Below are 24,080 nucleotides of genomic sequence, written 5' to 3'. Positions count from 1 at the left end.
TTCATAAAACTGATCTGAAATATCACAGTTTTCATTTTTGTCAGCTGTAATGTTAAGGATTTTCAGAACAAGAAAATGCAGTAATACAGGACAATCCAGATATGTGTCTCATGTGACTAGCCTCTGTTGCAAAATTGTACATGGTTATGGGCAAAAACTAAGTCTGTCTAAAAGTCCACACCTGTGCAGTTTCGTGTTTTAGCTTGATAATCTAGATATAGCACTTATTACATAGAAAGGGCAACACCAAAAGAAGAAACAAATCGGTGATGGGTACACAGTAACAATATCATAAGCATCATTTGAAGAGGTCTGAAAGACTGTTGCTGGTTTTGTTTTGTTTTGTTTTGGGCCATGTCAAAAGGCATGTGGGATCTTAGTTCCCTGACCAGAGATTGAACCCCTGTGCACTACCAGTTTTAACCACTGGACCTCCAGGGAAATCCCTGTAGCTAATTTTATGGTTCAGTAGAGTATTACACTGGAGAAGGCAATGGCACCCCACTCCAGTACTCTTGCCTGGAAAATCTCATGGATGGAGGAGCCTGGTAGGCTGCAGTCCATGGGGTCGCTAAGAGTCGGACACGACTAAGTGACTTCACTTTCACGCATTGGAGAAGGAAATGGCAACCCACTCCAGTGTTCTTGCCTGGAGAATCCCAGGGACGGAGGAACCTGGTGGGCTGCCGTCTTTGGGGTCGCACAGAGTCGGACATGACTGAAGCGACTTAGCAGCAGCAGCAGCAGCAGAATATTACAAGGTTGGCATGAGTCTAAAGTAGAGCCATCTTTTAAATTTGCGATGTATAGAACATATAGGCAAGTAGGTGCTGCAGCCGGCCAGTTTTAATTTCAAAATGTGCTAAATAGGAACGTAGAGAATCTTGAATGAAGATCGAAGTTGTTTTGATCACCCATCTGTAGCTGACAAATGATACTCTTGCTAAGGCTGACCTGTCTCAGGTCTTCTGTGGGGGAGGGGGAGGAGTCCTTGCTGGGAGGTGGAAACTTGGGTCCTTGTCACATCTTTACTGTCTAACCCGATTGAGAACCTGGGAAGGCTATTGTATTTCTAGCTTCCTCGTTTGTTTTTTCCCACATCACACTTTTTAAAGGGATCAGTTTATATCTATAAAGACACTCCACAAACGTTGGGTATCAATAAGCAGGTTGATACATCCCTATCAGGATGTGAAAAGGTGGGAATTTTGGATACTGTAGAGCTGCACAGTCCAGTGTTGTCGCCACATACGATTATTAATCACTTGAAAGTTGCTTGGTCCAAGCTTGGATGTGCTGAAGTGTAAAAGATGGACTAGATTTCGTAAACTGAAAGAGTTTATAGTATCTAATTACTAATTTTCTATTAATGAATGTTACAGGGATAATATTTTTGACATACTAGGTTAAATCGCTTTTATTTATTTTTTTAAGTGTAACTGTTAGAAAATTTAAAATTAAATGTGTAGTTTTAAAAAAAACAATTATGAAAAGCATATGTTGAAAATGGCTGGCCACCAGGGTGCACTGTGCGCCTGCCAGCCCAGCCTTTTGAAGTTCTACAGGTCAGGGAAGAGGAGAGGCACTTTTTCAGTGCCTGGCCACCTAGAGTTCTGTGTTCCTCCTGTCAGCAGTTGTTGAAGGTTGTATTCTTTTCACAAAACCTTATAAATAGAGCTAGGCCTACAGTTTAGTCTTCCTAGTTTAAGATACTTTTATTGAATTGGAAGAAAAAATTAAATCGAGGCTTATTGAGGAATAATTTACATAAAATAAAATGCACCTACTTGAAGTGTCCAGTTTGGTGAGTTTTAACAGATAGACCCACGTAACCACACTGTAATCAAAATACAGAACCATTTCCATTAGGCAGAAAAGTCACCCGTACTTCTTTGCAGTCAGTCACTTTCCCTCCCTGCTTTCCATCACAGATTAGAGCTGGTCTTTTTCCATAGAGTTTCAAATAAATGGAATCAGATAGTATGACTATTCTGTGTCTGGTTTCTTTCACTTAGCATAGTGTTTTGAGATTCATCCTTGTTTTAATACCAACGATTAGCTCCTGTTTATTGCTGAGTGTTTATTATTTCATTGTATGCATAAGCCACAGTGTGTTTATCCATTCTATTGGTAGACAGCTGAGTGGTTTCTGGTTTTTGGCTCTTAGGAATAAAGCTGTTCGGAACATTCATGTGCGAGTCTTCATCTGAATGTATGTTTTAATTTTCACAGGTAAACTCCAAGGATTAGAATGGCTTGTATTAAGTGTATTTTTAGCTAGAGAAATGATCAAACTGTCTTCCAAAGTGGTTGTACTATTTCACATCCCCACCCTCAGTATATGAGAGCATTAGTTGCTCTGCATCCTTGCTGGTGCTTGGTATTATCAGTTTAAGAATTTTTGCCATTTTTGTGAGTTGTGTGTAGTGATTTCTTATTGTGATTTTACTATTTTTTGGTGATCAATTTTTTAAAAAATCTATTTTATTGAGATATAGCTTACACATAGAATAATTTTAATTATATAATTTGATGGGATTTGGAAAATACTTGCACCCAAACATTACAGTCAAGATACATTTCATTACCCTCGAAAATTCCATCCTGCCCCTTTGCAGTTAATTCCACACCTTCTCTGGCCCTAAATAATCATTCACTTGCTTTCTGTGACTATAGATAGTTTACCTTTTCTAGAATTTTATGTGACTAGACTCCTACAGTATGTCCTCTTTTCTATCTGGCCTCTTTTGCTTAGCATGATGTTTTTGAGTTGAGATATGTCTGTGTGGCTGTATGTGTCAGTACTTTCTTTTTATTGCTGATTAGAATTTCATTAAATGCATATAGCATAATTTTTCTTTTTAATTTATTTACCTGTTGACAGACATTTGGGTTGTTTCCAGTTTTGGGCTATTATAAATAAAACTGCTATGAACACACACACACATATGTGTGTATATATATATATCTTTGGGTGGACATATGTTTTTGTTTCTAATAGATAACTACAAAGGAGTGGAATTGAGAGCTCATATGGTAAATATGTTTATTATAAGAAACTAGCAAACTGTTTTCTGTGGTTGTACCATTTTACATTGCTACCAGCAATGTATGAAAGCTTGAATTGTTCCAGATCCTTGGCAACACTTGGGATTGTCAGTCTTTTAAATTTTATCTATTTTATGTATGTGTACTAGTAGTTCATTCTGATTTTAATTAGTATTTTCATGTGGACTACTATTATTGAGGATCTCTTTGTGTGCTGATTAGCCAACCTTTTGTAAAGGGTCTTTTGTAAAGTTGTTCATATTTTTATCTTCTTATTAAGCTGTAATTCCATACTTTGATTACAAGCCTTTTCCCAGATATTTGTTTGGTGAGTATGTTTTTTCAGTCTGTGGCTTGACTTTTCACTTTCTAACAGTGTTTTCAAAGAGCAGAAGTTTTTATCTGATGGTTCAAGTTTTTTTGTGTCCGAACTAAAGGCTGTCTGCCTATGCCAAAGTTACAAGTCTTTTCTCCTGTGATTTCTTTCTTAGAAGTTTTTTAGTATCAGATTTTACAGTAAGGTCTGTGATTCATTTTGATTTAATTCTTGTGTATGGTGTGAGATCTGGGCAGAGCATTATTTTTTCCCAAGTGGATATACAGTTATTCTAACATCGTTTATTGAAAAAACTTTGCTTTGTTGAATCATCTAGGTACCTTGTTGCACATCAGTTGACCATGTAATATGGGTCTGAAATTTTGGACTCTATTCTCTTCCTTTCATATATATTTCTGTCTTCATGTGTTGGCTTTGTAGTTGTTCTTGAAATCAGGTACTCTACCAAGTTCTCTAATTCTTCAGGCTTTCTTTTTCAATTGTGTTTTTTTTTTTTTCCCCTCCTATTCTAGATCTTCTTGAGAAACAGAGTTGGAAATTGATGTTTCAGATTATGATTTAGAAGCCGATTAGAAAGATCTGGTTTTGAATCCTGATATATCAGTAGAGGAGCTTTTGCCTCATAGGTTCAATCAAACAGGGAATAGCAGTTATTCCCTATTATTGATGATGTCAGTGCATTCCTGGCATGTAGATTGCATGTCCTCCATTTCTACACAGTAAATTGTCCCCAAATATGTTTCACAAGGAGAACAGCCTATTGACCATGTATAGACACTGTAAAATCTTAAAACAAAAAAATGTTATCCCACCCAGCAGTCTGTTGCATATAGTCTATTGAATAAATCAAACTTAGTTTTTGTTTTAAATATTTTCTTTGGTATTCCACCAGAATGTTGAGCTCAATGATGATACCGTTCTAAATGAGATAAAGTTAGCAGACTGTGAACAGTTTCAGATGCCTGATCTATGTGCTGAAGAGCTTGCTGTTATCCTTGGAATCTGGTAAGTTAATGACATACTTGGCCACCTTGAATTTCTTCCATATTGATTCTCTTGTGTTGGGGAAATCTTTGTTCAAGAAGGTCCCCAGAGTTCTGGATGAATAGGGAATCTTGTGACAGTTATGAAGATAGAGAAGAGTTGGGCAACCAAGGAAAGGTTAGAGATTAGGAATCTCCTGTAAGTTGGTATACTTATCCTTCTCTTTTCTTCATAAAGAAAAGTCCTGTTAGCCTTGGCTGGGCTTCCCTTGTGGCTCAGCTGGTAAAGAATCTGCCTGCAAAGTAGGAGACCTGGGTTCAATCCCTGGGTTGGGAAGATCCCCTGGAGAAGGGAAAGGCTGCCTGAATAGAACCCTAATGAAATATTTAGGAGAGGTGACTATTTTGATCTTTGAGGATATGTACATGCAGAGGATGGAATTTTTAATACAGTAGAACCTTATGTGTGGTAGAAATAGTTTTTCATTTTATGTTTTAAAGTGATTTCAAATTTGGACAAAAGTTGCAAGGGCAAGGCATTGCAAAGACTTTTTTGAGAATTATTTTCTGACATGATATTCTGTCAGCCCTAAATACTTTAGTGTGTGTCTTCAACAAACAAGGGAGCTTCTGTGCATATCCATAATACATTTATCAAAATCAGTAAATGAGCACTCATGCTTTACTATCACTTTGTACTCAGACCCCATTCAAGTTTTGCCAGTTGTCCCAATAATCTCCTTTATAGCACAGGATCCAATCTAGAACATATGTGTTACATTTATGTTTGTATTCTTTCTGTCAGTTTGGAATAGTTCTTCATTTTTGCTTGACTTTTATGATCTTGACACTTTGGAAATTTATAAGCCAGTTATTCTGTAGGATTACCCTCAACTTGAATTTTGTCTGATTCAGTTCAGTTTAGTTCAGTCACTCAGTCATGTCCAACTCTTTGTGACCCCATGAACCGCAGCACGCCAGGCCTCCCTGTCCATCACCAACTCCCAGAGTTCACCCAAACCCATATCCATTGAGTTGGTGATGCCATCCAACCATCTCATCCTCTGTCGTCCCCTTCTCCGCCTGCCCTCAATCTTTCCCAGCAACAGGGTCTTTTCAAATGAGTCAGCTCTTCACATCAGGTGGCCAAAGTATTGGAGTTTCAGCTTCAGCATCAGTCCTTCCAGTGAACATCCAGGACTGATCTCCTTTAGGATGGACTGGTTGGATCTCCTTGCAGTCCAAGGGACTCTCAAGAGTCTTCTCCAACACCACAGTTCAAAAGCATCAATTCTTTGGCGCTCAACTTTCTTTATCGTCCAACTCTCACATCCATACATGACCACTGGAAAAACCATAGCCTTGACTAGACGGACCTTTGTTGGCAAAGTAATGTCTCTGCTTTTCGATATGCTGTCTAGGTTGGTCATAACTTTCCTTCCAAGGAGTAAGCGTCTTTTAATTTCATGGCTGCAGTTACCATTGGCAGTGATTCTGGAGCCCAAGAAAAATAAAGTCAGTCACTGTTTCCACTGTTTCCCCATCTCTTTGCCATGAAGTGATGGGACCGGATGCCATGATCTTAGTTTTCTGAATGTTGAGCTTTAAGCCAACTTTTTCACTCTCCTCTTTCACCTTCATCAAGAGGCTCTTTAGTTCTTCACTTTCTGCCATAAGGTGGTGTCATCTGCATATCTGAGGTTATTGATATTTCTCCCGGCAATCTTGATTCCAGCCTGTGGTTCCTCCAGCCCAGTGTTTCTCATGATGTACTCTGCATTGTCTGGTTAAAAAAATATATATACAATTAAATTCACATTCTGGGACTTCCTTGGTGCCTCAGTGGTAAAGAATCCAACTGCCAGTGCAGGAGACACAGGTTCAATCTCCGGTACGGGAAGATCCCCCATGCCATGGAGCAACTAAGTCCATGGGCCACAACTCCTGAGCCTGTGCACTGGAGCTAGAGTCTGGGGACCGCAAGTGCTGGGCCAGCATGCTGCAGCTGCTGAGGCTCCCAGGGTACTCCCTGGAGCCTGCACTCCCCAGCAGGAGAGGCCACCCCACGTGCCACAGCTAGAGACTAGCAGCTGTTCCCTGCGACCAGAGAAAAGCCTGTACAGCAGAGACGACCTAGCTCAGCCAAAAGTAAATCAAGTCACATTCTGCACCATTAGCGAGGGTCAGAGAAGGGAAGTGTTGTGGTTCTTATAACATCCCAGCAGGTGGAACACAGTTTTGAATTTTATTTTCATTCTCAATACAAATAATATTTACATACAAAATAACTTATGTAATATATAAACATAAGTTATATAATATAATAATAACACGAATCCACCACCCAGTTTAAGAACTTGAAGACTGCAAATACCACTAGCTCAGTCTGTGTACGTCTTTCCCATGTCATCTTCCTTCTTGTCTTAAAAGGTGATCAATGTCCTAAATTTTGTCTTTGTCATTTTCTTGCCTTTTCAAAAAATATATTTGCTCACATGTCTTTTATATTTCTCAGCCAATTATTCTGTTTGTCTTTCAGCTTTATAAAAGCGGTATGTTACTATATGTAGTTGTCTGTGATGTGTTTTTTTCTCTCCCCAGTGTCTTTATGTGACTCATCCGTGTTGTTACATATCGCTGCAGTTTACTTTGCAGTGTAGCGTTCTGTTGGGTATTTTACAGTGTATTGATTTCCTTTTTGGACATTGGATTGTTAACAGATCTTTCCTGTTACACACAATATTACTATGGATATTTGTGTGTATGATTCCCGGTACAGCTGTTGAATTTCTGTTGGGCTCTATATCTAGGCTGGAATTACTGAGGTTAGGATATGTGAATGTTCACTTTACAAGATAGTGCTGAATTGTTTTCCAAGATTATTCATACTTGGATTAGCAGGATCTAAGAATTCCCATTGTTCTGGCTCTTTGAGAACTTCTTAATCTTTGCCTGTCTCATGGTGATAGTAAGTTTTGTTTTGCATGAGTTTAATAAATAGGAATTGGTGCCATATTAATTCTTTTCATTTTCTTTGTGGAGTGGCACAGATTAGATTTTGTTTTTTCTTATAAAATAAACTGTGTTGACATTTAGTACACCACCACAGTTACTTGTTAACATTTTATTACTTTTGTGCTTATCTTTGGCACAGTCATCTGTACATTTGTAAATAATGCAATAATATTATAATATGTGCTTTCAAATATATAAATATAGTTTACTTGCCTCTTTAAAAATTGTATTTCATTCATTATGACACGCATTCTGGAATTGATTTGCTTTTTTATTTTTTAAATTTAAAGCACCGATCTCCAGAAGAATAACCCAGTGCACAAGTTAACTGAAGAGGAGCTGCTGGCATTTACATCAGTGAGTGATGCCTTTGTCCTTTCTGTTTCTTTGTTTTTCTTGTAAATTATTTGCCTCTGGTATGTTCTTGCCTCAGATTGCTCATGTTGAAATACTGTCACCTAAGGAGTTTGAGTAAACTCCGGGAGTTGGTGATGGACAGGGAGGCCTGGCGTGCTGCGATTTACGGGGTCGCAAAGAGTCGGACACAACTGAGTGACTGAACTGAACTGAAGGAAATTAAGGCAGAAAAAAAACCTTATCATTTTAGTTTCCAAGCTGCATATATCTTGATGCTGGTTTAGACATAAGCATTTTAAAAATTTTATTTATTTTTAATTGGAAGATAATTGCTTTACAATGTTGTGTTGGTTTCTGCCATATATCAACATGAATCAGCCATAGGTATACATATGCTGCCTCCCTCCTGCCTCCTACTCCATCCCACCCCTCTAGGTGTCAGAGAGCACTGGGTTTGAGCTCCCTGCATCGCAGCAAATTCCCCCTGGCTGTCTGTTTTACATAAAATAGTGTGTATGTTTCAATGCTATTCTCTCAATTTGTCCCAACCTCTCCTTTCCCCACTGTGTCTGCCAGTCTGTCCTCTACAGACACAAGCATTTTTGTTTGTACTTGCTTGAATTTAAGGGCAGTGAATAAATATTTCTTGTTCTTTGATCTTTGTTTGCAGGGCTGAGTCCAGTATCTTGCACGCAATATGGGCTCGATAAATACTTGTTGACTGAGTAAATGAAGTGACAGAGCAAGAGTTTGAATCTTTACTCCAAAGCCAGTGTAATGTGCAACTCTTTTGGTTAAAATTTGAGGGTGATGCTTCGTGGTGTAGTGGGACGAGGGGTTCGAGGGGCAAACACAGGAGAGCATGGGTTAAGGAGGCTAAGGCAGGAGCCAGTGTCGAGAGCAAGGGGCGCTTGTCAGCGTTCGGCAGTGGAGAGCAGTCAGGAGGAAAGGCTGAGGCTTTGATGGCTGGAGTGCATTGCTTATCTCTATGACAGGTTTGGTGAAATAGCTGGGTAGTCACCTCACTGCAGAGAAATAAGGAGAGAATGGTGTGTGAGAAAAATAAAGTTGATAGATAAAGACCACAGTTGGAAAAAATGATCGTGAAAAGGAAAGACAGGAGAATGATGTTTGAGGGTTTGATATCAAAGAAGGCTTTTCAGAAGAGGAAGGCCACAGAACAAGAGGGCTGTCAGTATCTTTTTAGCTTTATAGATGAAAAGATACACACGTCTTTAATGAACCCAAGTTGCTCAAGATTCATCATTTTTTCAAAGGCATTTATATTATTGTAGTTAGGGATCAAGTTAGAATTCTGGTGTTTTTTTCCTTTGTCATTTTTCAGATAAGGCAGAACTAAAGTACATTTATCTCATAGAAAGAAAGGCTAACTTACTTTGTGCTGTAAAATTTTGCAAGTTACTATTTCCTACATACAGTTTTAGAACTGGTCGATGTTAATCTTCAGAGTCCTCTGAGTGCCTGTTTTAGTTTCCCACTTCAGTATTGCTAGGAATCTGCTGATTTTCATTATAGCATATGTGTGTTTAGGTAACTGTGTGGAGTGTTCCTAATAGTTGTTACATAAATGGTAAGGAATTTGACAAGGAAAGTGTTAAACTTTTTTTAAAAGATATATTTAAAAAATTATGCACCTCTTATTTATTCGTTCAACATAGATTGAATACTTAACACACACTTTAATCCTTAAAACTTAAGGCATTGTGCTGGTTATTGAGGATATAGCAGCCTTTTCCCTCTTGGAATTTTCATCAGTTTACATTCTTGTGAGGGAAATAAATGGTAGACAAAGAAAGACAGATGTTTGATAGAAGTACTCATTGTAGACATAAAACAGTGTAGCAGAGGAAGAATGGGTTAGGGATGGCTATTTTAGGCGAGACAGTGCGGGAGCATCTTAATGGGAGGGTGATGTTGAACACGAGTCTTCCTGATGTGAGGCACCGGGAAGGACACGTGGGGTCTGGTGTGGTCTTGAGTCAGTGTCGGGAAGTACAGAGCTGGATGGGGACAGTCACTGGTGTGTAGATGGTAAGTGATGACCCAGGTGCTTGGGCTCATTCTGATGACAGAGGTAAACAAGATGCAGCCTATGATAGGAAGTGTTCTCATGGGACGGTGGTCAGCAGAAACATCTTCTTGAGATTGGCTTCATAAGCACATTATTGTGGAATATAGATTATCCACAGTTAACCTGAAATGACATGAAAGCGCTCTCGTCGCATTCAAGCAGTTAACTTAGTTTTTAGTGCTTTTCGTGGATGTCATATATTTCTTCTTTTCTTTAACCGTTCTTTTCTTATTCTTTCTCTTTCCTTCCCCCCTTTTTTAAATTAAATACATTTATTTATGTAGCTGCGCTGGATCTTTAGTTGTAGCGTATGGGATCTAGTTCTCTGACCAGGGATCGAACCCAGGTCCCCTACATTGGGAGCGCAGAGTCTTAGCCACTGGACTACCAGAGAAGTCCCTCCCTTTCTTTTCTTTTTCTTTCCCTGTTCTTGTTCCTCTATAAAGTTAGGTACAATATTGCTGAAGTAGTTAACTCTAGTAACCTCTGCTGGTAGGTAACTCACCCTTCCTAGCTTGCAGTAAAGGTTGTATACTCAGGTTTTATGTTTTCCCCCCAGGGCTTTATGATACATAATTGTTTTGCTCTTCTCTAGATCTCCTCCAAGTCAGCACTGACCTGAGAACTGACATCTTTTTCAGGAAAAGCTGTTCAGTGAAAGTGCTCTTTAGTACCAGGCCTAACACTTTCAAAGAGATGAGTTGGTTAATGCCAAATAAATTTTTAATTGATGAGAAGGAAGGCAAGGAACTTAAGAGTGAGGAGGGCTCTGAGGAGCCCTATGCATACTTTGGGCTGTGTAACACCCATTCATTCCTTGTCCCAAGTGAAGCATACAGAATACTCCAGAAAAACCAAGTCACCTCTTCCTTTTGTCATTCAGTCTTTCCTCTTATCCCTTCCTGTGCATGAATCTGAAGCAGATAATAAGGTGAGTTGTAGGTGGCCCCAGGTTTCAATAATTTCACTATAATTTGTATCCTAAATAATTGTATATCCTGTACATAAATATCCTTTATTTATATCCTGTATACACTGCTGAGGAGTGTCTGAGGCAAGAGGGACCACTTCTGGCTGCTACCCTGCTTCTGAATTATCTTTTAACAAAAATCATATTTGGGCTCACTGTAATTACTTAGGTGTATGTCTTCCCTGTAAGACTCTAAACTTCCAGATCTAGGGATGGTCTCTGTCCTTCTCTGGGTCTTCTACAAGGCCTGCTACAATGCTTTAGTCATAGTTCCTGCTCAAGAGAAGTACGCAGAATATGGGATGAATGAAGTATACTAGAACCAGGAACTGGGGCTGCTCTGCTCCACTTAGTTCCACGGTGTAGGTAGTGCGACCACCCAGGGTGCTACTGATACCTGGTGTGTCCTTTTCATCTTTCTCTTCTGTAAAATGAGGCAGGGTGTGATGTGTCCCTCCCTCGGCACTGAAAACTTGTCCTTAGGATCAGATTACAGAATGTGTATGAGAATCTTCAGAGCGGGCAGATAGATGCCCCCACAGCCCTCAGTGGTGAGTCAGGTTATCTGGTCCCTGGATTGTAGGAGCATACCACTGTTTTCAAGGAACAGGAATTTCTAAGTGCATAAGGGCTCTTTGGAATTGGCTGTAGATGTGGAAGAAAAGGGAATAGAGAGGAGAGAAGCCACGTCCTTTTCCTGAGCATCCATCTCCCTCCTCTGGCTGCAGCACGGTACCTGGGGTCTGGAGTTGTGAACTCTTGAGGCTGTGAGGTGTCTCTCTCTGTTGACAGGAGAGCGAGTCCAGTAGAAATCTCACTACCCCTCCCAGAGGATTGTGAGCACTTGGAGGGACAGTAACCACAGCTAGTGAACATCTGATAAATACTTGGGAACCAAATGAGTGGCTTATTGGGCCTGAATTTTGTTCAGTTTTCATCAGCTGTCCTAAAGTTTACTAAAATAGTGGTGAAATCTCTTTTCTGGAAGAATTTTTGCCAGTGTTTCCAAGTTGGTGTAGCATGTTGAGATATGTATGAGATGCACTGGGAAAAGGTTTTAATTCAGCAGTGGCAGAAGATTGTCCTAAGAGGAGTACTTTCCTTTTTTTATTAACATTGTCATTATGTAATGCTATTCCAAGACATTCTTTCCTCACATTTCAGGAAAGCTGAATGAGTCATAGTAAAAATAACCCACATTGTTCTAAAGAGCCATTTATGTTGTATCGGCTTGATAATTTAAAATTAGCTGCGTTATCTACGTTATTTCCTTTCAGATGAGCCAAGTCAGTGACATTCAGTAATGCTTTTAATTTCCTTTCATTGTTGAAAATGGGAACAATTTAGTTAATTCATACAGGTGTTTCAGTTTTCATTGGCAAAAGTTTTGCTGAAGTGTGAATTGATACTGGCAGCCTGCCTTCTGACTGTCTGCCTGAAGCCCCAAGGACTTTGTAAATGAAAAATGGAAAAAGACCTTTGGAAGTTACACATTAAATTGTGTATATTTTCTCTTTCTGCTATTAATTTTAAAGCTATTTAATAATTACTTAATTGTGAACTTAAAAGTTTGCTAGCCATTTTTACAGATAAAAATGATACTTTTTTTTCTTTTAGGGTATACTTATTTCTTACTTTTAATTTTTTAAGATAGGCAATATAACTGCAAGATATCCATGATACTTCTGATAGTTTGTCCTCATGTTAGATGATGACATGTCTGTCTGTATTAAGCAGGGTAACCCAGGATTTTCATTTTCTTTCTGGTTTGAATACTTGTCCCCTCAGGTATTACTCATGCATTTTAATTTAACAGGTGTTCTGCTCATGGGCCTGGTAGCTACATCTGGGTGATAACTTAGTAGCTTTTAGAGAAGCAGGAGATGGGTATGCTTTGTTTCAGTTTGTGGGTAAACTATTTTTAAACAAAGGCTTAAAATTTTTTTGACTGGAGTTGTACTAGGTTACTTGTATATATCTTATTTCAAAAATAGAGAAAGAATGAGTGCTCTTCTTAACATCATCTACTCTGGTAACTGCTGGACATCTTTCTTCACAGTTAACCATGGCTTAAATTTAATGCTTATTTGTGGGTTTATTTCTAGCCATGTTGGAGTAACTGGTACTGAATGTGAATACTTGTAAACAACCAGAGATCTGGGGCAAAATATATGAAATAGCAGTGTATAAAAAGGATAATCTTTAATCCAATTTTCTGACGATGACCCACCTTCTGACAAAACGTGGTCCACTGGAGGAGAGAATGGCAAACCACTTCAGCGTTCTCGCCCTGAGAGCCCCATGGACAGTATGGAAAGGTGAACTGAAAGATGAGCTCCCCAGGTCGGTAGGTGCCTAATGTGCTACTGGAAAAGAGCGGAGAAATGGCTGTAGAAGGAATGAAGAGGTTGAGCCAAAGCAGAAACAGCCCAGTTTTGGATGGGTCTGGTGGTGAAAGTAAAGTCTGATGCTGTAAAGAACAGTATTGCAGAGGAACCTGGAATGTTAGGTCCATGAATCAGGGTAAATTGGAAACAGTCCAACAGGAGATGGCAAGAGTGAACATCGACATTTTAGGAATCAGTGAACTAAAATGGACCAGAATGGGTGAATTTAATTCAAATGACCATTATATCTACTACTTTGGGCAAGAGTCCCTTAGAAGAAATGGAGTAGCCCTCATTGTCAACAGAAGAATCCTAAATGCAGTACTTGAATGTGGTCTCAAAAGCACATTGAGAATGATCTTGGTTCATTTCCAAGGCAAACCATTCAATATCACAGTAATCCAGGTCTATGCCCCAACCTCTAATGTTGAAGCAGCTGAATCTGAATGGTTCTATGAAGAACTACAAGACCTTCTAGAACTAACACCAAAAAAAGATGTCCTTTTCTTCATAGGGGACTGGAATGCAAAAGTAGGAAGTCAAGAGATACCTGGAGTCACAGGCAAGTTTGGCCTTAGAGTACAGAAAGAAGCAGGGGTAAGGCTAACAGAGTTTTGCCACGAGAATGCACTGGTCATAGCAAACACCCTCTTCCAACAACACAAGAGAAGACTCTACACGTGGACACCACCAGACGGTCAATACCAAAATCAGATTGATTATATTTTTTGCAGCCGAAGATGGAGAAGCTCTATACAGTCGGCAAAAACAAGACTGGGAGCTGACTGTGGCTCAGATCATGAACTCCTTATTGCAAAATTCAGACTTAAATTGAAGAAAAGTAGGGAAAAACCACTAGGCCTTAAACCTTAAACCATAGGTATAACCTAAATCAAATCCCTTATGATTATACAGTAAAAGTTACAAATAGATTCAAGGGATTAGATCTGATCGAATGCCTGAAGAACTGTGGTTCATTACATTGTACAGGAGGCGATGATCAAAACCATCCCCAAGCAAAATAAATGCAAAAAGGCAAAATGGTTGTCTGAGGAGGCCTTACAAACAGCTGAGAAAAGAAGAGACGTGAAAGGCAAAGGAGAAAAGGAAAGATATACTCATCTGAATTCAGAGTTCCAAAGAATAGCAAGGAGAGATAAGAAAGCTTTCCAAACTGAACAATCCAAAGAAACAGGAAAACAATAGAATGTGCAAGACTAGAGATCTCTTCAAGAAAACTAGAGATACCAAGGGAACATTTCATGCAAAGATGGGCACAATAAAGGACAGAAATAGCATGGACCTAACAGAAGCAGAAGATATTAAGAAGAGGTGGCAAGAATATGCAGAAGAACTAAACAAAAAAGATGTTAATGGCCCAGATAACCACGATGGTGTGATCACTCACCTAGAGCCAGACATCCTGGAGTGTGAAGTCAAGTGGGCCATAGGAAGCATCACTATGAACAAAGCTAGTGGGGGTGATGGAATTCCAGTTGAACTATTTCAAATCCTAAAAGATGATGCTGTGAAAGTGCTGCTATGTCAGCAAATTTGGAAAACTCAGCAGTGGCCACAGGACTGGAAATGGTCAGTTTCAATCCAGTCCCAAAGAAGGGCAATGCCAAAGTGTTCAAACTACTGCACAATTGCACTCATTTCACATGCTAGCAAGGTAATGCTCAAAATCCTTCAAGCTAGGCTTCAACAGTATCAGTATGTGAACTGAGAACTTCCAGATGTACAAGCTTTATTCAGCAAAGGCAGAGAAACCAGAGATCAGATTACCAGTGATCCATTGGATCACAGAAAAAGCTAGAGAAAGCAATCTACTGCTGCTTCATTGACTATGCCAAAGCCTATGACTGTGTGGATCTCAACAAACTGTGGAAAATTCTTAAAAGAGATGGGAATACCAGACCACCTTACTTTCCTCCTGCAAAATCTGTATGCAGGTCAAGAAGCAAGAGTACCAACATGAAAAACCGAGTGGTTCAAAATTGTGAAAGGAGTACGTCAAGAGTGTATATTGTCACCTTGCTTATTTAACTTATATGGAGAGTACATCATGTGAAATGCCAGGTTGGATGAAGCACAAGCCGGAATCAAGATTGCAGAGAGAAATATCAATAACCTCAGATATGCAGATGACACCACCCTTATGGCAGAAAGTGAAGAGGAACTGAAGACCCTCTTGTTAAAGTTGAAAGAGGAGAGTGAAAAAGCTGGCTTAAAACTCAACATTCAGAAAACTAAGATCATGGCATCTAGTCCCATTACTTCATGGCAAATAGATGGGGAAACAGTGAAAAGAGTGTACAACTTTATTATCTTGGGCTCCAAAATCACTGCAGATTGTGATTTCAGCCTTGAAATTAAAAGATGCTTTCTACTTGGAAGAAAAGCAATGACAAGCCTAAAAATCATATTAAAAAGCGAAGACATTACTTGCCTACAGAGGTCTGTATAGTCAAACCTATGGTTTTTCCAGTAGTCATGTATGGATGTGAGAGTTGGACCGTAGAGAAGGCAGAGTGCTGAAGAATTGATGCTTTGGAACTGTGGTGTTGGAGAAGACTCCAGAGTCCCTTGGACTGCAAGGAGATCCAACCAGTCAATCCTGAATATTCACTGGAGGGACTGATGCTGAGGCTGAAACTCCAATCCTTTGGCCACCTGATGTGAAGAACTGACTCATTGGGAAAGACCCTGATGCTGGGAAAGATTGAAGGCAGAAGGACAAGGGGATGACAGAGGACGAGATGGTTGGATGGCATCACCGACTCAGTGAACTTGAGTTTGAGCAAGCTCCAGGAGATGGTGAAGGACAGGAAAGACTGGCATACTGCAGTCCATGGAGTTGCAAAGAGTTGGATACGACTGAATGACTGAAGAACAACAAAAAGGATAATTAGTCATGACCAGATAGTTTTTATCTCAGGAATGCAAAATTGGTTTAACATTAAACAGTCATTGAAGTTCATCTTTTAATACAGTCAAGGAGAAACATTGAATGATCATCTCATTATATTTATTTATTTCAGCATTTGGAAAAACTCAATATTCTTTCATTATAAAAAAGTTAGCAAACTCTGAGTAGAAGAGAATATCAATCTGATAAAGGGTTTCTGTGAAAAATCTAGAGTTAAAGTCACCATTAATGAAAAACAATTTTTTTTCCTCTAAGGTCAGGAAAGTGGCACTTCTTCTTTGAGCCGAAAATTCCAGCTAGTGCAATAAGAGCCTGACAAAGATCAAGAGGGAGTGCAGATTGGAAAGAAATATATAAAATTATCATTATGCGTAGACAACACAATTCTTTACGTGGGAAACCCTAAAGAATAGACATGAAAGCTACTAGAATTAATAAGCAATGTCTGAGAATACAAGGTCAATATAAAAAAGTCAGTTATGTTTATATATACTAGCAGTAATAATTGGGAAAGTAATTTTAAAAACCACACACAATAGCATAAAATATCAAATATTTAGTGATGAATTTGACTAAACTGTAAGACCTGTACACTAAAAATGACAAATATTGCTTTAGGAAATTGAAGAAATTTAAATAAGTGGAGAGACTTAATCATGTTCATGGATTGAAAGGCTTAATATTGTTGAATTGACAATTCTTCCAGAATTACACAATAATAAATCCAGTAGCAATCAAAATCCAAGTTAACCCCCCCGCCCCCGACTCCACCTTTTGTTTTTCTTAGAAGTTGACAGGCTGATTCTAAAATTTTTTGGAGTGCTTCTGTGATGGCCAAGTAAGTTTCTGGGACCATTTGTCTATAGATAAAAATTATAAGCTATGGGCAAAAAAAAATAAAATACTACTTGATGACATTAGGATAAACAAATGACTCGTTAAGAGAAGCTAAGATGGTTAATATCACTAGTTATTGGGAAAATGCAAATTAAAACCACAACAATATACAACTGTCTACCACTTAAAAGGTGTGTTACCATGTGAGGTAGTTGAAATCCTCATACATGGTAAATGTAATGTGACATAATATGGCACCACCACTTTGGAACACAGTTTGGCATTTTCTCATGCAGTTAATCATCAATTCCACCTTCAGGTATTTATCTGTGTGAAATGAAAATGTATAGCTCCACAAAGATTTACACAAATGTTCATAGCTGTTTAATTTGTAAGAGCTTAAAACTGGAAACAATGCAAATGTCCATCAACAAGTGAATGATAAACTGCAGTATATGAATTTTTAAAATGTAATGATAAGTTAAAAAACAGTCTCAAGATTCATATGTGTTTATAGTATATTTTATAACTTGCATTTTAGTTATGCTTTATCTTCTTTGTGTATCATATAATAAAAAATAAAGTCTAAAAACCATTCGGCACAATAGCAATATCATTTAAATATTATTTGATAAACCACTTTAAGGAATAGACAGCACTGACATCATGGTATACATTTTACTTTTAAAGTGAATTTTACTGTTGTTTATTAGGCTGGTGAGAGGCAGAATCAGTAATGTGAAGAAAATATAATGTGAAGGAAAAAACCTTACTTCAGTGGGTCTTCCAGTCCCCAGATAGGAGAAATATAAGAGGATTATAGTTAAGATGGTAATACATTCAGTATGGAGGAGTCTTATTCAAACTCATGGTTTTGTGCTTCTGCTTTTGGCCATCATTGAAGCTAAAAGTGTTAGGCCATCTGACATTATGAATTAACGTGGTGTTAAAGGATGAAAAATTCAGTTCAAAAATAATTTGTATGGTTTAAATACGTCTGCTTTTCGTGATCGTGTGAAAGGTGCGTCTGGCAGTGCTGATGAAATAGCGTCTCCAGAATGCAGGAGGCCTTTCTTTTTTGAGGCAACTGAGTGACCACCAGCTAGAACTGCCTGGTGTCTGCTTTGTGTATGAAAATTTGCAGAGTGGAGAAAAGAGCTTTGAGAGCTTTGTAATAGCAGGAGATCCAGAATCTCAGGATTTGCCAAGCATGCTGGTAGATACTGTGGAAGAAATAAAGGTATAAAACATAAGACTTGCCTTCATGGAATTTTTAATTTAGCCAAGATCCGATAAACTTATGAAAATGTAATTAACAATACCAGGCAATTTAAATTACATTGATAGCACAGATAAATCCCTAACTGCTTAGAAAAGAAGAAAATATTTGGAATAGGGCAGTCAAAGAAGGCTTTGTTACCTCAGGGAGGATTAGAGGGGCCTTGAAACATAAGGGATCTAGATGGAGTGATAATGTGAGCAAAGGCAAGGAAATATGTGAGCCGTGTGGCTTTGTTGGGAGGTTGGTTTAGAGCAGTAGTAGGACTTGGGGAGAAAAATAGCTTTGATTTTTAAATGGTCTACAAAGCAAGGACAGAGTGTTTGGACCACTGTTTTATGTCTCCTGAGAGTAATTTATAGGCTACATTTGGAATTTAAGCTTACTGTCATTTGGTACTGATTTTAACAAATGAATGCTCTTTTAAATTGCTCATTAAGAAAGGGGAATAATTTTGCTTTTTATAGTGTTTCTTTGATCCTTGCTTTTATAAGGTCAGCCTGACCTGGGTGGGCATCATTTGATTTGGCCTTAGTATAGCCAAGCAGTTACACACTCACAGGAGAGCTCTGAGTTGCTTTGATTTATATGTGGAAAAAGCAACTATCTGAAAGCTCCCTTATATTTAAAGGAACAGACTGGCTGTCTGTCCTGTAAAGGGTCCTAGTGACCTCTGGAAGAAGAATGTTTGAAATGTTCAGTGATAAGAATGACAGGAAATTGTTTTTAATAGAAACAACACTCCAGGTCCTCTTTGATGGTGTTACAGAATTTTCTTTGCTACTTTTCTGGGAGTGAGGGCAGAGTTGCATGTGGTGGGAAATTGTGAGCTAAATAAAATCATGCCTGACTACCTAACATGTCATAGTATTAAATTTTACTTTTTAGTGTGAGGTAAAGTGATATTCATTGACTTTCATTTCAGGTAATGGCATTTCCTCAGATGGTAGATGATTACAGCTCCTTTTTTTAATCCGAGCCCAAGCATCAGCTCAGGTGGCATATCTCAGTGAGAAACTCCTGCTGAGGCATGCAGATCGGTCTCCCTTTTGTTCACGAGGTATCTTGTTACACTCCTTATCAACAGTTGCTGAAGTGAACTGATTCTTTAACTTATAAAACATTTTAACTATAAATAAAAGAGTTTATTTCAGTTTTTACAGCAACAATAGAGATATTAAAGTGTATATGAAAAGTTACACACTTGTAAAAGCCTACTGACTCAATGAACCACCTTTTGGAGGTTTTGGTCAATGAGATGTAAGCAGTGAGAGAACTTTTAAAAGACACACAAATGTTACCATTCATTTTTTAGGGGGCTTCTGACTTCTGCCCTGGTGTGTGAAAGTGGTGGAAATTCCGTCTTACACACAAGTTTGTTTGCAAATGGCACCGTGCTATGTAGCGTTGTCCTGATTCTCAAATTGCTTCCAGTTGAAAACACCAAATTTCTTAAGTGTCTGATTTTTACTGTATTTTTAGATAGTACTCAATTTAGTGAGCCAGTATTTCATCAAATTGCTTTAGTTAATAGATTCCAGGTAAAAATAAATGAACTTGTAAAATATAGCACTTGCAACTGCATGATTCCATTTGTATGAGGTACCAAGAGTAGTGAAATTCACAGAAACAGCAGGTAGCATGGTGGTTGCACCTGGGTGGGGTGAGGACAATGGGGAAATGTTTAATGGGTATAGAGTTTCAGTTGCAAGATGAGAAGAAATCTAGAGATTAGTTGTACAACTATGTGGATATATATAATTAAACTGTACACTTAAAGATGGTCAAGATGGTACATTTTATGTTACATATATCTTAACTACCATTAAAAAAAAGAGCTTCTTGATAAAGATGAAAGAGGAGAGTGAAAAAGCTGGCTTAAAACTCAACATTCAAAAAGCTAAGATCGTGGCATCTGGTCCCATCACTTCATGGCAAGTAGATGGGGAAACAGTGGCAGACTTTATTTTCTTGGGCTCCAAAATCACCACAGATGGTGACTGTTGCCATAAAATTAAGATGCTTGCTGCTTGGAAGAAAGGCAATGACAATGACAAACCTAGACAACATATTAAAAAGCAGAGACATTATTTGCCCACAAAGGTCTGTATAGTCAAAGCTGTGGTTTTTCTAGTAGTCATATATGGATGTGAGAGTTGGACCATAAGGAAGGCTGAACACTGAAGAATTGATGCTTTTGAACTGTGGTGTTGGTGAAGACCCTTGAAAATCCCTTGGACTGCAAGGAGATTAAACCAGTCAATCCTAAAAGAAATTAACCCTGAATATTCATTGGAAGGGCTGATACTGAAGCTCCAATACTTTGGCCACCTGATGTGAAGAGCTAACTCATTTGAAAAGACCCTAATGCTCAGAAGGCAGGAGGAGAAGGGGACAGTAGAGGTTGAGATGGTTGGATGCCATCACTAATTCAGTGGACATAAGTTTAAGCAAACTCGGGGTGGTGAAGGACAGGGACACCCAGCGCGCTGTCCATAGGGTCGCAGAGTCGACACAACTAAGTGACTGATCAGCAGCAACAGAACATTATTAAGAGAAATTAATTAGGACCTAAATAAATGGAGGGATATACAGTATTCATGGGATATACAGTATATATATATTCATGGGATATACAGTATTCATATACAGTACTCAATATTGAAATTTCAGGTCTTCTCAAATTAACCTCCATTTTCAATACAATCCCTAACAGAATCCCAGTGGCTTGATTTTTGTTGTTATTGTTTCCTTTGTTGCTGCTGCTGCTGTTCTTTTGATTTTGGGGACTCAAGCTGACTTTAAAATTCACATGGAAATGTAAAGGGCTAAGAATAACTAAGGGAGTCATGAAGAACAGAGTTGGAGTACTTAAGTTGGCAGATACCAAGATGGCTTATAAAACTGTATCAATTAAGACAGCTTAGCATGTAGTGGTTCTTGAACTGGCAGCATCAGCATCACCTGGGAGCTTGTTAGAAATGGAATTTCTCCGGCTTCACTTCACACCCTATTGAATCCGAGTCTCTGGGGCTGGGGCCAAGGAGTCTGTGTTTTAGCAATCTCTCTGGATTATTCTTGTGCACTTTAAAGTTTGAGAAACACTGAATTAAGACATTTTGACTTGAGGAAATAAAAACTAACCAGTGGAACAGAGTCCAAAAGCAGAGCCATACATACATGGTTCATCTGACTCATGTCGAAGTTGGCACTGCAGTGCAGTAGGGAAGGGGTAGGCTTTTCGATAAATGGCGCTGGATGATTTATATTTATATGGAAACAGTCTATCTTAGCCCCTATATCATACTACATATACAAAAATCAATTCCAGATTGAACATGTAGAAGTGAAAAGCAGAACAGTAAAGTTTTTAAGAGGAAACTATAGGAGAACATCTTTGCGACTTTAGGACAGTCAAAAACAATAATAAGGCTCTAACCATAAAACCAAAATGATAAACTAGATTATTATTAATATTAAGCACTTTTTAAAAATTAAAAGATACCATTAATATTTGTAAGGCACTTAGACCAGTGCTTTGCAAACACTAGTATGTATTGTGTAAGGATTTGTCAAATAAGAATAGTAATCTATTACCCTCCTCCAACAAAAAGACAGAGGGCTTGTGTCCAAAAAATAAGACTATTTAACAAATTATCAAGAAAAATTTTGACAACCCAGTAGAAAATAACAGGCAAAGGACTTCAGTAGGAACTTAAAAAAGAGGACTGAAATGGTCATTAACATATTAAAAAGTGCTCAACTTTATTAATCATTAGAGAAATGTGAATTTGTTACAGATAAACAAGTTAACCATATGGAATACTACTAAATATTCACCAGAATGACTAAAATACAAAAAAACAGATAGTGTTGAGTGTTGCAAGGTTGTGAAGGAACAAGGACTCTAATGTTTCTAATAAATAAGAGTATAAAGTAGAAAACCTGTCAGAAGATTGGAGTATTCATGAAAGCTCAGTACTCTGACCTAGCAGTTTCACTCCTAAGTATTAATGCATGTCTGACAGAATACCTGTTGAGCTGAAGAACCTGTTTTAGAATGTTCGTGATGGCACATTCTGATGGCACATTCTGATAGCACATTAGAATATTCATTGGCCATCTGGTAGTTCCCAGATTGGAGACTACCTTAACGCCTGTTAGCAGTATAATGGTTAATAGATCATATATTGCCGTGAAATATTATTCAGCAGTAAAATGAACATTCTGCAGCTATACAGAGTGTTAAAGCATATATCTCCTATTTAATTTTCTTTTTGTGTATCCCATATTCTGATTGATTCTTATCTTGTGGGCAGCAGTGTTTTGTTTAAGATATATTAAACAAAGCCTATCTGCAATTACCTCCTTTAGAAAGACTTTCCCAAGTCAGACATCTCCCAGCCAAACAAATGTAAGATAAATACATTCTTCAGTGATATCATTATCCAGGCAGTTCTTTTTTTTAAAGCTTTTCAAATGTCTGTTTTTCAGATTGCATTTTTACTTTCAGCGTTTAGTGAGAATGTTTTGCTTGACCCTCTCACATTAAAGTCTCAGGCAAACTCTTGTTCTCATGCCAGCATAGAAAACAGTCTGAGTTGGTAGTTTTCCTGAGGCAGATATCCCTGCCGCCCCCACCCCCGCTTTGGTGTGCAAATCCTTTAAAGCTGGGATTTAACTGACAACCCTACCTCCTGCACTGGTCTGCCCCTTGATGTTATTAGTAAAGTGACCGTGTGGCCGGGAGCTGGGAGTTTTCCTCGACCTTCTTAGGGTCCCAGGCTGGATCTAAAAATTAAACTGACAAAGATTAACAGGAAAAAAGCACTCACATTTGTTATAGCCACGCTTTCCGGGAAACAGACTCACTCAGAAGGACAATGCAGATAGTGGAGTGCAGTTTATTACGCCGACCAGCATTTGTGAAAATCTTTTATACCCCATGTGTCCAAACCCACTACCCCAATTCCCTTGAGACTTACATAAACAAAGGAAGGGTAAATACAACTACAATAACCCCATGATTCACGTGTTATGTGTTCAAACAGTCAATAATCAATAAGCCCTCAGTTACATTCCAAATAGTTAATAACTGATAAGCCTGTGCTTACATTCTGATAGCTAGTGTCCGGAGGCAGGGGTGATTAGTGTCTGTTCTTCAAGATTCCCCTGCCCAGAGGGGGGTCTTATCCTTCCATTGTCATTCCCACAGGCGCTAAGCACAGAGTTCAGAGTCCACTGGAGAGGTGGCCGCGCACGATCAGCACAGACAGGCCTGAGATGGAGTCCAGGCCCTATGAATTCCTTCTTCAATGGGAATTACTGTTCCTATTTTAGAAAGATGAAAACTGAGATCCTGAGAGGTGAGGTGACTTCCCAGCTAATCACCTCCCTGGGATTCTGATCAAGCTCTGGCTGACGGGAGATGATCTGCCCGGTTTTACAGAGTCTTTTCCTAGGTGCTCTTCCATCCTGTCGTGAGGTTACAGAGACAGTCCCTTTAATAAAATGAAGAGAAAAAAGGCCACCCACTGTAGGTAGGAGAATCACTATGCAGATTTACTTAATGAAAAAGGTTTCATTCTTTGTTTTGAACTTAGTTATATTAATAGAAGAATAAGATTACATAATAGTCATTACATTAGAATGTAAATTCTCTGAGGGCAGGGACCTTGTTTGTCTTGCTCACTGCTTTGTCCCTGGGGCCTTGTGCACATTGCCTTGTGCAGAGTAAGTGCTCAAGTGAATTAATGAATGAACACACTTCAGTAAGAATGAATTCTTCTGATTCTCTTTCCTCCTTATTTGTATATGCTTTGTTTACTCCTTCTACTTCCCTT

The 24,080-nt window shown here is 38.6% G+C and overlaps 1 protein-coding gene across 1 annotated transcript in view; it reads left to right on the top strand.

Moving 5' to 3' along the window:
• TTC27 (tetratricopeptide repeat domain 27) overlaps positions 1–24,080 on the top strand; it is a 162,266-nt gene that overhangs the window by 37,182 nt on the left and 101,004 nt on the right. Inside the window, exons 8-9 of the mRNA XM_043918283.1 lie at positions 4,278–4,390; positions 7,674–7,740. Of these exons, the coding sequence (XP_043774218.1) occupies positions 4,278–4,390; positions 7,674–7,740 (180 nt within the window). The remainder of the gene's footprint in view (positions 1–4,277; positions 4,391–7,673; positions 7,741–24,080) is intronic.

This window comes from Cervus elaphus, chromosome 11 (genome assembly GCF_910594005.1).
Source record: "Cervus elaphus chromosome 11, mCerEla1.1, whole genome shotgun sequence".
NCBI lineage: Eukaryota > Metazoa > Chordata > Mammalia > Artiodactyla > Cervidae > Cervus > Cervus elaphus.
Note: the sequence above shows the minus strand (reverse complement) of the source record. Positions and strands in the feature narration are given on the sequence as shown.